Source organism: Carassius auratus, unplaced genomic scaffold, assembly GCF_003368295.1.
Source record: "Carassius auratus strain Wakin unplaced genomic scaffold, ASM336829v1 scaf_tig00017572, whole genome shotgun sequence".
NCBI lineage: Eukaryota > Metazoa > Chordata > Actinopteri > Cypriniformes > Cyprinidae > Carassius > Carassius auratus.
In genome coordinates, this window is record NW_020524797.1 from 57,055 (window position 1) to 73,339 (window position 16,285).

General features: G+C 33.7%; 1 protein-coding gene across 3 annotated transcripts in view; it reads left to right on the forward strand.

Annotated features, from left to right (window-relative positions):
• The window catches only part of LOC113075728 (electrogenic sodium bicarbonate cotransporter 1-like), a 43,351-nt gene that overhangs the window by 13,619 nt on the left and 13,447 nt on the right, over positions 1–16,285 (forward strand). For 2 of the 3 annotated variants that reach the window (XM_026248419.1, XM_026248420.1), the window contains exons 4-14: positions 2,242–2,377; positions 5,332–5,492; positions 6,602–6,781; positions 8,630–8,725; positions 9,200–9,276; positions 11,187–11,344; positions 11,718–11,805; positions 11,890–12,044; positions 12,375–12,491; positions 12,951–13,125; positions 15,044–15,177. In XM_026248419.1, the coding sequence (XP_026104204.1) occupies positions 2,242–2,377; positions 5,332–5,492; positions 6,602–6,781; positions 8,630–8,725; positions 9,200–9,276; positions 11,187–11,344; positions 11,718–11,805; positions 11,890–12,044; positions 12,375–12,491; positions 12,951–13,125; positions 15,044–15,177 (1,477 nt within the window). The remainder of the gene's footprint in view (positions 1–2,241; positions 2,378–5,331; positions 5,493–6,601; positions 6,782–8,629; positions 8,726–9,199; positions 9,277–11,186; positions 11,345–11,717; positions 11,806–11,889; positions 12,045–12,374; positions 12,492–12,950; positions 13,126–15,043; positions 15,178–16,285) is intronic. The other variant, XM_026248421.1, reaches the window with a different exon arrangement.

Consider the following 16,285-nt stretch of genomic DNA (forward strand, 5'->3'; position numbering starts at 1 on the left):
GAAGGCAAAGCATCGAGCTAAACAAGTGCATAGTCACCTTTATCTGTGCGTATCCTCAGTGAACCCGCTCCACCTCTCCGTCTCTCTCTCTGACTGTCAATCCCGAGAGAATCACTTCACACTTCTCACATCAACAGTATGAACGGCTTCTCATTGCCTGGATTTGTGCCTGGATTTAGCATTAACGGGCAGCTGATCACAGCAGTGCCTCTAGTTTGAGTACATGCTGCTGGTATAATGGCTCATTTTAGCCGCTTGTTAACTTTTAGCCCAGGTTAGGAGGCACGGAGCCAGACGTGGGCCAATGGGATGTTCTTACACTCTCCTTTGTGTACAACACAGTCTTATTTTCTCCAGAGGGGCCGTTTCAGGCCACGGGGGGAGAGGAAAACAATCATCCAGCTTTGGCCAGTTTATCTTAGATTAGCTGAGCATGCTGCAAATGTGCTAAAATGCACAGAGAGACAAAGGCAGAGCATGTTAAAAAGCAGTTGATATGTTAAAATAACAGTGTCCAGTGTAAAATCTGGCAATTTTTTTTCTTATTTAATATGATTTTATTATTTTTTATTAAAGTGCAATGTCATAATAGTGATTATTACGATTGTTTTGACTGAAAAGTCGCTGCACTGGAGCTCATAAGCAAATATCTCTCTATAAATGTCATAAAGTTGCTTATTAGTTCTAGAAAAAGTGCGACATAATAAGTGTTTCTTTGTCATTGTAATGTTTCTCTGTTTAAAATGTATTTTTAAACAAGCCCTTAATAGACACAAGTATCACAGAACATTCTAAGAAAAAGTATTTTTAGTTTATTTTGTTTGATGTCACAACAGAAAACAGAAGTTTTCAATTGAAATTCTGAGTTTGACAAATACATAGACAGTTTTCAGAAATTCGTAATTATATCTATATTAATATTACCCATATTTATTATTCTTTATATATATATATATGTATTTGATAAAAATTACAGGAAAGTCAGTATGCATATCAAATCAGTAATATTGTTAAATATTACTACAAACCAAAATAACTGTCTTCTATGTGAATATATTGTAAAACGTAATTTATTCCTGTGATTAAAGCTGTATTTTCAGCATCATTCCTCCAGTCTTCAGTGTCACATGATCCTTCAGAAATCATTCTAATATACTGATTTGCAGCTCAAGTAACATGTTTTATTTATTATTATTATTATTATTATTATTATTATTATTATTATTATTATTATTATTAATGTTAAACAGTTTTGCTGCTTCATATTTTTGTGGAAATTGTGTTTCAGGATCCTTTGATGAATTGAAAGTTAAAAAGAACACCATTTATCTGCAATAGAAATCTTTTGTAATATTGTAAATGTCGCTTTTTATCAATCAAATGTATCCTGGCTAAATAAAAGTAATAATTTCTTTTAAAATGTACAGTATTAGGATTTAGTATATATTTAGAAGTACAGAGAAGAAGACTAATGAATGGGTTGATATGTGTGTCATCCTGTCCCTACATGCCTTTACTGTGACCTGAGGCCAAATTGAAAGCATGCACATCTGCACACATGCATGGCGTGCATTGATACACATGTCCCAGTACAGCCTTTGAGATTTTGAATCAAAATATTCAGTCAGTAACTGTGTTGCAATGCATCCGAGAGATTTCCACATGAACTGACTTCCCTAACTGGCAGTCTGTCCGAGAGGCCTTCAGACGTAGACAAAAATCTCATCATTATCTCAAAAATCTTGCCTTAAACCTTTTGTTTGTTCTAGTTTTACCTTTAAAAGACCTAGTCTTTGTGATGTGAAAGTGTACACATTTAGAAAAGGTGTGGCGCTACTTAAACATTATGACATATAGTATTCAACACTGTGGTTATGAGAAGCGCTGACAGGCTCTTTTATTATGAATAAAAACTAGGCTTCCTCATGCAGACACTTTCACATATGAAAACTTCCCTGTGAAATTCAGATGCAGATCTAAGTCTGTTGGTCCAGGAAAAAAGTCTCACTTACTGACCACTTTTGGGTTGCAACACACTGGATATTTACAAGAAAGCTCATTCATCTTGATGTTACATAACTCCTGTGAAGGAACAAACCTGTCATTTCTATTACAGTCGCACTTTACGCAGACAGAGTGCTATTGTCATCTGGCATGTTCCTGTTATTGTATCTATTGTTTGATTATAATAGCTAGTGTTTTTAGGCCTCTCTCACCCCTGGTTTGTTGTTCCCCCGTCAGTTTCTCCGGCTGCAGAGAGGATCCGCTTTATTTTGGGGGAAGAAGACAGCGGTCCTCCTCCGCCGCAGCTCTTCACCGAACTCGACGAGCTTCTGGCCGTCGACGGTCAAGAGATGGAGTGGAAGGAAACAGCCAGGTAAAGTGTAAAAACACACATTAAGAGAATTGGAAGATTAGATACCGAAGCAGTTTAATTCCTATCAATGTCGTATTTTATTCTCATCATTGCCACAAGAGGTGCAGCAGTGGGTATTAAAGGAATCGTGACATAAGAAATAAAAATTGGCATTTAAGAGGTCTTTTTACCATTAAAACATCCTGCAAGTTTCATAACTTAAAACATCATCCTCATTAAAAACAAAGCATTTATGTTAATTAGGCATCAAAAATAGCTTGTTTGGATATTTTGGGATTTTTGTCATCACACAGGCGAATATATTTGCTTATGACCGCCTCCAGAGCAAGAAACCAACCAATAGTTATACATCCTCTCACCATAAGCCCCGCCCACTGGCATTAAACCAATGTATTCATGCATTTTTACTTTTGATATGAAACAAAGTAGCAGATTTCGTGTTTTAGGAGAGCGTGGACGAGCCTTAACTTTTATAAAGGATATCTCTTTTGGTTTGAGACTTTAGGGATCTTATCTATGCACGAACAGCTCGTAACACTCCAAAGAGAAAAAAAGCTTGAAATTGCATCATATGACCCCTTTAAAATCATAAAAACAACTTTTTTTATGAGACAAATTCAGTTTCTGCTCGAAAGCAGCTTTAAAAGGGAAACGAGTCATTATTCAGTTTGAGTCAGTTCAGTGTTGATTCAGTTCAGTAGTGTAGATTCATTCATTATGAACAAATTCGGTTCAGCCTTTAGCAGCTCTCCTGAAGACAATCGTGTCGTTATTGAGCTCCAGTCAGTTCAGTGTTCATTCGATTCAGATCAGCATCAACTATGGACAAATTTGATTCAGCAGAAGACAAAACTCCTCATTCAGTTCAGTTCCCGCAAAATAATTTCCAGATTTCGGCTGACTTCAGACAATATTATTTTCAACTGTTCTGTCCTCAGCCGAACATCTAGGTCAGAAACACGCGCTTGAAAGGGTGAGACCTCTCGTCCAGGCTCTGCTAAAACAACAGAAGTATTCAACACTCGCGTCATTTACCAGGTGCTCATGACTTTAGTGTGCCACTTGACTGTTCTTAGGATTTCACTCATAGACTCACGAATGCTATTAGATAAGCTTTTGGGCTCCAGAAGAAGGGTCACGCAGAAAACGGCAACAAACAACACAAAATAACAATGCATCTGGACTAAAGGAGATTTTCATTATGACATTTAAACTGACATTTCACAACTATTTTGAGGTGGAAATCACATGGGTGATTTTTTTTTTTTTGATTATTTTATTTCTTATTTTATTGTATTTATTTTATTTTGTTTTAGATAAGTAACCAGTGCACATTTAGTCATGATTTATTGATTTATTTAAACTAAAATTCACTTATTGAGGCAAACAATAGTTTGATGGGGATAAAAACTCACATGGATGGATTCTCCTTTATTTATTTATATAAATGTGATTAATAATGTGAATCTCGTTTTATTTAAGCTACACAGACACACAAATATGACAAATTAAAGTGCAAATACAGTATGAAATAAAAAAAATATTTTGAATTTTTGGTAAATTTTCTATTAATATTTAAGCACATACAGTCAATAGCAGGTTATTGGGTTTAGTTCACTTCATCAAATGTTGTGGACACAAATTGTTGTGCTCCTTTAATACAGCGACTCTTATATACTGTTTCTTTCTTTAGATTTGCATGTTCCAGATTTACATGTTAAGAGCTACATGGATCATGTTAAAATGAAACCATTTGCAAACAAAGAGCCCAGTGTTTTAATGTGTGTGTGTGTGTGTGTGGATGCACAAAGCCAGTGTTTCCAAAGATCCCATGGGTCTCTGGGTTCACCTGAGTCTCAGGTAACAAATCAAAACTGCAGGCCGCAGTGTGTGTGTGTGTGTGTGTGTATGTATCACTTTTGTCTCGGATATCATACCCACGCTTGGCTAAACTCAGCTCAGCTGCCTTTCTGCACAAGATTACAGAGCTCTAAAGGATATCTGTGTGCTTGGATATCATTGGTCTAAGACGGATGCTCGCTCAAGCAGACATGAGTAAACTGATAACAGGGCAGCAGAGCTTTAAGAAGGTTTGAATCACTTTCAATATTATTTTACATCAGAAAGCTTTCAGTTAGTTGGCAGAATGATAACACGAGGTCTTCATAATATGGTCTTGCAAGCATAAAATACATTATTAAACAGTACCGTGGCAGTACCATGGTACAGAGATGGTAAAAAATTTGAGTCAGTAAGATTAGTTAATCTTTTTGAAAAAACTCTCTTTTGCTCACCAAGGCTGCATTTCAAAAATACAGTAAAATCAGTAATATTGTGAAATATCAATATAATACTTTTCTGTTTTAATATATTTAAAAATGTAATTTATTTGTGTGATTCAAAGCTGTATTTTCAGCATCATTCCTCCAGTCTTCAGTGTCACATGATCCTTCAAAAATCATTCTATGTTGATTTTCAATAAACATTTCAATTTAAATATTGTGGAAAACGGCTCTATATTTTTTGTGTGGAAAATGCTATTTGTTTTTCAGTTTCTTTGATAAAAAGATACAAAAATCTATTCATTTAATCAATTTAATGCACCCATGTTGCATTCCCAAAATACATTCATTTGGCTGACGTTTTTATCCAAAGCAACTTACAATTGCTATATATATGTCAGAGGTCACACACCTCTGGTGCAACTAGGGGTAAGTGTCTTGCTCAGGGACACATTGGTGTCTCAAAGTGGATTTGAACCTGGGTCTCTCACACCAAAGGCATGTGTCTTATCCACTGCGCCAACACCACCCCAAAAACATGGTATAATGATGGTAAATGTCATTATAATGGTACATGGCATGCCCAAAAAGTGAACTGACGTCAGTGCTCTTAATATTATTAATATATATGCTTTCAGTACATTTAAGCGTGTTGTGTTGTGTTCTTCTCAGATGGATAAAGTTTGAGGAGAAGGTGGAGAAGGGGGGAGAACGGTGGAGTAAACCTCATGTAGCCACTCTGTCTCTTCACTCACTCTTCCAGCTGAAAAACTGCATCGAGAAAGGAACAATCAAGCTGGACATGGAGGCCAACTCACTTCAGCAGATCGTCGGTAAAACTGCTTCTTTGAGGATGTTTTATGGGCTGTATAGGCTTCTTTAGAGGTTAAAAAAGATCTTCAGGTCAGTGTTTTGGTTTCTGGGTTCCTTAGATAGGTTTTGTGGGTTTTAAAAAAAAGGCCTTCTATGGTTCACCAATGATTCACCCTTTCTTTCACAAATAAAAAAAGTTCCTAAATCAGATCAGAAATTTTTTGACTACTACAGTAAACATGTTTTAACCATGTTTATACAAAAATATAACCATATAATTTGCAGTTAAAGCGTATTGAAATGTAAAATATGTTACAAATATTAAAGTAAGTGGTTAAAATTACCCATTTTACTCTTAGTAATTTAATAACTTAATAAATTGCATAATTTAAAAGTTCAGTTTAGAAGTATCGGTATCGGTATCAAGGATACTGGCCTTCAAAAGTATCGGTATCGTATAGAAAAAGAAATAAGTGATATCCCTACCCCCCCATCCCTACAGAGAACAACTTACTTTAGGATGCTTTTTCAAGGTTAGATGTACCTTTGAAGTCGAGAGAAGTTTTGTTGCAGGTAAACTAAAATTACATTGCTCTGTGATGTTCCGTCTTTTTTCACATTCATAAGTGACATCGTCTTTGTATTTCAATGCGCTTACGTGCAGATGTAACTGTTATTTGATTACCATCTATTTAAAATGTAACTATAACGAAATACAGTCACTCATATTAAAGCAATAAATCCTAAGAAGCTGTGGTTTACTGTGAATTTATAACAGCTAAGGAGCGTTGTTATGCACAACGCGAAGGCACGGCTTCACTGTGCTTATTGCTTTTATAAAACGGTTATTTGATATACATATTAAGGTTTCATGAAATAAAACCGAGAAAATAAAGAGTAATGATATCAATAAACAGCGAAGAAAAACAGTTGTGGTTCCAACAAAGTGGTTGCCGAGCAACACACAGAAGTAAACATTCCGCTTTGAACATGGATCAACCAATCAGAATCAAGGACCGGAATTCTCAGTTTTATCATTTGTATTTTAAAAGCGTAATGACTTTGCATGTATTTGGTAACTCCCCAGCCCTGCAGTACACACATGCTGAAATGTGTCTCTGTGTTTCAGAAATGATCACTGACAGTCAGATTGAGAGCGGGCAGCTGAAGGCCGATCTGAAGGAGATGGTCATGTACACTCTGCTGCGGAAACATCGGCACCAGACGAAGAAGTCCAACCTGCGTTCGCTGGCAGACATCGGCAAAAGCGTGTCGAGCGCGAGTCGTCTGTTCAGCAACCAGGAGAACGGTAACACAGCTGCCACATTAAACCTCTCTCTTACACTCTATCGCTTTCCTCATCTCTCCTCTTGCTTTCACCACCAGCGTCTATCAGCTCCATCCATCAGCAGCGTCTCTCGCACATTGCAAAATCTGGCAATACTTTGATGCTTCAAGCTCACAAGTGCTCAAATGTGCTGATGAGATGCAGTTGGTTTTTATGTTTTTTGCAGCAATCAAACCTCAGACCCTCCCAGGAAAGACTAGAAACCTCTAGAAAGCTCCAGACGTGTAAAAGTGCTCAAGATGTTTTGGTTTCTGAAATACCTGATAGAGTCTTCTTCTGAATAAAAGTAACTTGTTGATACTTTAGTACCAATCTAATCATGTTTCTCTCAGTTTTAGAAAGTAGAAGAAAAACTTAAATTGAACATGAAATCAAAAATCAAGCCTTTTGTCTTCGCTGATTCACACAGTTCAAAGAAAAACATGTTTGTTATCATAATCTTTCATCGAAAACTGCTTCTGAAATGACTTACCTTTTCTGCTGACATCATCAAAGCCTTTTATTTTAGCCCCTCCCCCAGCATATGTATGCTTTTTTCTTATTGTTTTACATGGAAAATCATCTCACTGTAAAGCAAAATGTGTCTTGTTTTGACTTTAATGTTAAAGAAATAGAAACTAGTTCTAGAAATGTTGTCTAAATGTCAAGAAATGTAGCGTGACGAGATCTGATGTTTTCATAATACTATAGCTTTTTCTAGAAACAAGGTATTTGTCGTAATGCTAAAAGGCTATTTTTAATGTGCTGCACATGCAAGTGTACAGTTAAACAAGCAGAGGGGATCATCAAATGCGCTTTCATGCAGCCATTGGCATTTGAAATCTTTATTTAATTTATTTTAGGAAATCAGTTGTTTCGGATTTTTCATATATATTAACTACTCTCATTTTATTTTATAAAATAATGAATAATTAAATTCACATGTATAAATAATTAAACTTTTTAACTACTAAATTAATCTTCAGCGATTTGTATAAATTTTTTTTGTGTGTGTGTGAAATATAAATAAAATGTAAATATGAATACAAAAAAGTTATTTTTTTTAGAAAAATATAAATTTTTTTACATTTTTAATTATTTTTCAAAACTTTTTTTATTCTGATATATAATTAAAGAATAATTCATAATTATTTAATTGTTTAACTACTAAATTAAATTATACTACTTCAACTTTATTTCATATTGTTTTATAACTATATTGTTTTTAGTGAAACATAAATATAAAAAATTAATTTACAATTTATGTCTTATTCTAAATTCTTAAATTAAATTAAAAATGTTTTAAATTAAATGATATTTAATTAATAAATAAATTATTATTTTCATTTGATTTTATTTTATATATACTTAAATCAATTTTATATACAATTGAAGTAATTTATATAAATTATTGTGTATATATAATATGAATAATAATAATATATACATTTGTTATTATTTGTCCACACACACACACACACACACACACACACACACACACATATATACAGTAGCTCAGATTGAAAGCAGCCGTTTCAAAGCTTCCTCAACACTTCTGTTTTATAAATAATCCATTCTTTCAGAAATTTTGCTGTGCCTTCTTTTCAAACTCTGCTTGGTTTTCTTAAATGTTGTCTATTTTCATTTTATTCAGAGCTCCAACTGAATTCTGAATCACTCTGAACCAGATTTGTACTCTATTTGTACTTTATTTCTTTGGTCTAATGCTTTCTTTTCTCTCTTCCCTGTCTCTCGTCCTTCCTGCGTGTCTTGATTGACATGCATGCGCCCTGTCTTCCTGTGTGTGTGTGTGTGTGTGTGTGTGTGAAGCGCGCAGTTCTATCGATCACTCTGTGCCTTGCTTTGCCACCCTTGACCCTGACGAGCAAATTCAGATGCAGAGAAGCAACAGCATGGGACTTCTCTGTAAGTCTGTAGCTGAGGATTCAGACTGACTCATGCTAGATTTGCGCATCTGTGAGTTAAGAGATGAAGAAATATACTGTAATCTGGTTCTGTTTGAAAGATCAGCTCGTCCACTTTATTTCTGCAGATAAGGAACGAAATGAATAATGTTGTGTGTGCAGAATATTGTAAACGCTTAAAGAAACTTTTTAAAGTAAAAGCTACCTTAAACTTTAGTTTAAAAATAGTAAGTAGTGATTATGGTGAAACACATGAGTATGTTATTTATTTTGATAATCTCTTAATAAACCACTGCATTAAAGGGTTACATGTAATAAAGGTTTTATGTAACCTGTCAAACAAGTTACTAAATGAATCTATTGTTATCTAGATACACAAAAGGACTTTTATGTGAGACTCTTGGGCCTCTTTGTTTTTAAGAGTGTTTTAGCAGGTGATCAGTGTTTGACCTTTGACCTTGTGTGACCTCTGCAGGTAGTCCGACCACGGCTCATCGTAACCTGACCTCCAACAGCCTGAACGATCTCTCAGACAAACCTGAGAAAGACCAGGTACTGTGAAGTGTGTTTCTGTGCTAATAGAAGTATGTGAACAGTTTTGACACATGTAGAAAAGTATATGTTCAATCTGCAAGAAGAAGAATATTGGGCCAGACTGAAACTTATGAAAATGTCTAGGTGACAGAAAAAAAAAAAAATATATATATATATAATTTTATATATATACATATAATAGATAAACTTACAGTAACTTAAAAAAAAAAACATTTTTCTTTTGAGTTTTATATTAATCACATTCTTTTTAATGGTTATTCTCATTAGATTCTCTTTTGTAATGTTTTTTATTTATTTATTATTATTTAAATCAGCAAATATTACCATGATGTATAAATACCTGACAATGTAATAAAATAATATATAGTTAGGTAAATTAGAGGATTTTCCATGATATTTTGTTATTTGGCTAAAGACATATTTCTTAAATATATTTTCAATAATAACACCTATAATAATGATCTTTAATTTAATACACACACATATAAAACTAAAATATATGTGCTTCGTAATTCAATGATTTAATAATGCATTTTTATTTAAAATATTATTATTATTTAATTAAAATTATAACAATTATTCTATAATTTTCATTTAACCTATATTAATAATAATTGAAGCATTCAAAACAAATCTAAAAATAATTAATTTTTTGCATTGCACCAATGAGAATTAGGGGGAAGTGTGCTTAATCACCATGAAAGTAATGTTTTAATGGTTTTAAAATAGGCAGTTTTGTGGTATTTTGAAGATATATATATACAGCCAGGTGTGTTTTTAACAGCTTTTGTGAGATTCTCCCACCAAGCGTTCATTAGAGACAGGTTTGATGTCTGTTTCTCCTGGGTGTGACGTCTCTAGGACAGGAATGAGTGCAAAAGGACAAAAGAAACTCTCTTTCAAACACAGTAGCACTCAACTGAAACTCAGTGGCTGTCTTTCACACAAGGCCGCTGTCGTCAGTTGCGTCAATATTTGTGGATTAGCGGAAGAGCTTTGTCAATCGTGTGTGTTATTCACACTACTGCTGTAATTATACTGATAACCTCGAATGAAAATCAGCCAAACCTCAAACACTGCACACACACAAGGTCTCTTTTGTGTCTGTGTGTGTTCAAGCTGTGTGTCATCCCAGAGATGAGAGTTAATGAAGTGTTTTTGTTTGTGCAAGTTTTGAGCTTGTTTCTTTCCACGCTGCTTAAGTCTTATCAGACTTAGGAGTACACTGAAATATGACCTCAAATATCATCTCATGAAGAAATATATTGCTTCTTTTGATAAATTCTTTATTAAAAAAAAAATCTAAGTAGATTTTAATATGGATCAGAGATATAACATAATATACAGTGAGATACGCTGAACAACTTTATGCTTCCATTGTAAATGTATTGCTTTCAATACACTTTCCATTTATGCAAAATTATTTATTTTCTGTGGTAACTGACTGCATGCAACAAAAATATTAAAAACAAGTGCTTTAAAAACAAGAGCCTGGAAAAGTGTTGTGATTGTTAGCCAAAACATTTAACTAAATTATTTAAAATATATATATTAATTGATATAAAGCAGAGATAATGCAAATAAATATAAATATTAGATGGAAAACATTGAATTAAAATGAAATAACTGAAATTGAATAAGGTGAAGTGTTAAAATTACTAAACTTTTAATAAAGTAGAAATAGAGAAGTTTGAGAGAAACAGAAACTAATCAAAAATATCGAATACACATAAAAAATGTACTAAAAATGAAAAAATAAACTTGAAATATTAAATAAAAATAATTCAAAATTCATTTTTAATATTTTATAAAATATTTATTTCTGTTTTCTGTTTATTTATAATTAATATAAATAATATAAACAAAATTAATATAGTGAAAATCCTTTTTTTTTTTAATCTCTCCAGTTGAATAATAAATTCATGAAGAAAATTCCCCGTGATGCAGAGGCATCAAATGTGCTGGTCGGCGAGGTGGACTTTCTGGACGCTCCCTTCGTGGCGTTTGTGCGTCTCCAGCAGGCCGTCATGTTAGGAGGTCTCACCGAGGTCCCTGTGCCCACACGGTAACACACTCACTGCGAATTACAGGAATAATTCACCTAAAACTGAAAAACTGCTGAAAAGAACAGATTTGGAGAAATGTAACATTGCATCACTTGCTGACCAGTGGATCGTCTGTAGTGAATGGGTGCCGTCAGAATGAGAGTCCAAACAGCTGATAAAAACATTACAATAATCCACACCACTCCAGTCCAGTGATGCAATACTACATTTCTCAAATTCTGATGAAGAAACAAACTCCTCCACACCTGGGATGGCCTGAGGATGCAAATTATTTGCAAATTCAAATTTTTAGGTGAACTCTTTCTTTAAAGCTGTGCCATTCATAATTGCATTTCTTGAAATCGTAATAACTAGATCTATTTGTATTTGTAGGTTCCTTTTTATTCTGCTGGGGCCCAAAGGAAAGGCCAAGTCATACCGTGAGATCGGACGTGCCATCGCCACGCTCATGTCTGATGAGGTGAGGTTATGTGCATGCTAATGTAATCTGTAGGTGATTTCAGCTGAACTGTGACCTGACGGTGTGTGCTTTGTGCTCCTGCAGGTGTTTCATGACATAGCTTATAAAGCGAAAGACCGCGGAGACCTGCTGGCAGGCATTGATGAGTTCCTGGATGAAGTCATCGTGCTTCCTCCAGGGGAATGGGACCCTGACATCAGGATCGAACCTCCTAAATCCATCCCGTCTGCAGATAAACGGTACCACACCGCCCTGCATCATATCTGATGAATGAAATCCAATGTTGTTGCTTACTCATTTTGATTCCAAAAATAGTGTGTGTTTTACTCAAGCATGTCACTCTATTCACAAAATATGATGCATTTTGAAGCATTTTTGATTTTGGCTGTCATTTGTGAGGTAAAAAAGTTTTTTTTTGTTGTTAGTTTAATAAGTGCATTAAAGCTGATATGTATATATAATTAAAATATTTTTTTTGTGATGCAAAGTTTTTATTGGTGTTTTTGAATCAGCATCATCAAATTAGGTAATATTTAGATGAAAACCAATGAAACTTTGTGTGTGTTTAGTAAAAACAATATTGCCGGAGGGGAAGGTGTTCAGATGAACGGCGGTGCTCCTCATGACGGGAGTCCAGCAGGCGGCGGTGGCCACGCGGTCGGTGATGAACTCAAATTTACCGGCAAGTAAGTATATAAACACACACTGATACATGTTCATGAACACTTGCTTTAACAGGTAACACAGTTAACTTGAGTTTATACTGGCCTTTGTTATTTCTTCACTGTGAAAAGTGCAGAACATTGCAATTATTGTATTTACACATCTTTCAGAAGTCTCGAGATTTAAGAAATTTTTATGTTTTTAAAAAGAGTCGTCTCTGCTCACCGAGGCTGCATTTATTTGCTCAAAAATCCAATAAAAACAGTAAAATTGTGAAATATTATTAAAATTCAAAATAACCCTTTTCTGTTTGAATAGATTTTGAAATGTAATTTATTCCTGCGATCAAAGCTGTATTTTCAGCATCATGACTCCATTCTCCAGAGTCACATGATCCTTCAGAAATCATTCTACTATGATTTGCTGCTCAGGGAACATTTCTGATTGGTGTTAGTGTTGAAAACAATCTCTTTCTCTTGTAGGTTTTGCGGCGGTCTCATTCTGGACGTCAAGAGGAAGCTCCCGTTTTATGCGAGTGACTTTTACGACGCTATCAACATACAGTCTCTGTCTGCCATCTTGTTCATTTACCTGGGAACCGTCACAAACGCCATCACCTTCGGAGGACTGCTGGGAGACGCCACCGAAAACATGCAGGTTCGACACTTTTCTGAGTGTCTTATTGCTGGTTTGGCTGAGCTCGGTTTATTCAGGAGCTCGATCGGTTGTGTCCACAGCTCTGGGGATTTAAAGGCCACAGATAACTGTTTGGTTATTAAACATGTCACGTCAAATATATGTCATGTGTTTCCTAGATCGGCTGTTTGGAACCAGATCTACATGTTGGGATTTGATCTCTGCTATACTGAGAGTGACTTTTCTTCCAACAACTGTGTGTATAAATAGTGTCAGGATTGTGCGTTGTACTTTCAGACATGTGCGGTGACTGCAGTTTGCGCATATATATTTAGCAGTGCATGTATATGGCGCAGGCTAAGGAGGATCAGCTATAAATAGCATCAGATTACACACAAGCACACACACACACATATATAAAAAAACACAAATACAATACAGAAATATCCCTTTAAAGGAAACCTTCTCCTGACCTCTGCCCTTCACCTCGAAAGCCAGTCTCAGATATGCAAATTAACGTTTTAGATGCAGATTGCATGTCGGTGTATTGATATTTTTTGCCTCATAAGTTTAGAAAACCTTGAAGATAACTTGTGTTTGGAGGTAAATATGTGAACAAGTGAGATACATAAACAGATCTGAATGAAGAACAGTTTGAATGTGCTGTGATGGGCCTTTGTAAGTCGATGGGATTTTTAAAAACATTACTGTTTATCAGTTATAAAAACTCAAATATCAAAAAATTTTAACCAACAATAATGTATTTATTTATTATTAATTAACAGTAATTATTAAATGTATTATTATTATTTATTTACTTTTTAAATATTGTTATTGTATGTTTGAATAATAATAACTATTAATAATTCTTTCACCATCCAACTGAAGGCTGAATATAATTTTTATGATTTGTTATTCAATGATTCATTGAATGAATGATAAACAACAAACATTATATAATAGTAATAATAACAGTAACAGCATTTTTTTGCTATTACGAATAATTTATTATTAGTATTATTATTATTAAGTATTTATTATTATTATTATTATTATTATTATTATTATTATTATTATTGTTATTATTGTTATTGTTATTGTTATTATTATTATTATTAAAAATGCTGAATTATTATTATTATTATTATTAAATATGCATTATTATTATTATTATTATAAATTAAAATTAATAATCACAGTTACTAATTCATTCACCCTCCAACTATACTCTGTTTGTAATTTTAATGGTTGATTGTTCATTAAATTATTGCATCAGTAAACAACAACGACAAGAATAATTAATGTATTTTTATAATATTATTATGCAATTTATAATTTTTATTAGTAGTTGTATTTGTATTATTATTATTATTATTTTTTTATTAAATTATTGATTAATAATAATAATAATAATAATAATAATAATAATGCATTATATTATTAAAAAAGTCAATTATAATAGGGTTTAGATGTAATGTTAATATGAAATGATTTTCCAAATGAATTGTTTTACAGGTGTTTTACTCATATTTCTGAATTCTGCATGGGATTGTGTTGTGTTTTAGGGTGGAAGGAAAAGTCCATGAACTTAACAGAAAATTTCTTGACAGAAAAAAATGTGTGTTGTTTTTCCATGGATTGTTTTCTTACTGTGTATGAGTGACACACTGAAGTATAATAGTTCGAGGTTTGTTTAAATCTGACTACTTCATATTATGAGCAGATGCAGCAGTGATGCTTGTGTGAGAAAACTCCAGTGGTTTGTGCTGGAAACCAGCGTTTGTCCGGATAAACTCTTTCAGGTTCTACTGTGAGGCAGAAATGTGCTTTTGAAGAAACCGTGGCCGTCAAATCTGCTTTCCTGCAGACTTGTCTTCACACACACTCCCGTCGCTGTAGTTTCTCCTCTTGACGTCAGTGTTGTTGTCCGTCTGTGCAGGGTGTGTTGGAGAGTTTTGTGGGGACGGCGTTGACAGGTGCTGTGTTCTGTCTGTTTGCGGGTCAGCCTCTCACTATCCTGAGCAGCACCGGACCCGTGCTCGTCTTTGAGAGACTGCTCTTTAACTTCAGCAAGTGAGTGTCACATACACACACAGACACATACTCAAACATTGTTTGAATATATTAGTTATCATTATAATTACTATATTATTATGAATAATTATAATGGCTGCATTTTTACAGTGGGAAAAAGAAAATAAATCTTTAATAAATGTTTGCATTAATAATAAAACCAAAAAATAGAAATATTTGTTTTTGTGTATCGTTAATAATAATAATTAATTTACTCAAGGGTATTATTTTTTTAAATATAGAAAAATAGCACATAATACAAAAAATGTATTATATTGTAAAATATATTTATATATTATATTATATATTATTTACTTGGGAAATTAATTTATTTATTATTATTATTATTATTATTATTAATCCATTAGTCACCCTGCAGTCAGCTGTTTATCATATATATATCTAGGTTTTTAAATGTATACATTTTTATTTTATTTTAATTGTTCAGTGCAGCTTGAATTATTAATTGTTTATATGATTCAGTCAGATTTTATAGCACATTATCCGTTTCTCATTTAATTCAGAGACTTCTGTAGTGATGTGTCATATTTAGTTTGAGCAAAAACAAGCAGCAATCCCAGGATCTCTTGAAGCTGTGTGTCATCTGAGGCACAAAAAGTGATCCGGAATCAAGATACATATTCGTTTTTTAAACTGTTTCCGCCAAGGTCTTGTCTCTCTGTCTTTCTCTGTCTGGCTGTCTCTCTCTCTCTCTCTCTCTCTCTCTCTCTCTGTGTGCATGAATACATTTCTCTGTCTCTCTGTGAGGCTTCAGGTTTCTCTATTTATGTTCCATTATGAATAATTGAGTCAGATTTCATGTCTGCTTCTGCTGATGTGTATCAGTTCAGCTTCACTGAGGGTTTCCATCTAAAAAACTGAGTCTAGATTTATGGATTATCATATTTTTGATGAATCAGATGTTGCATGCTAACATGATTAGTTCTTTCTGATCAAAAAAAGTCTGGATTCAGACTTAGACACAAGAAACATAAGAGAAGAGTCATTTGGAAATTAATACAAAAACATACATCATAAATGTATGTGCATGCTTACATTTTTAATTAAAAATGTATAATAATGAATGGTAAAATAAATTATTATTATT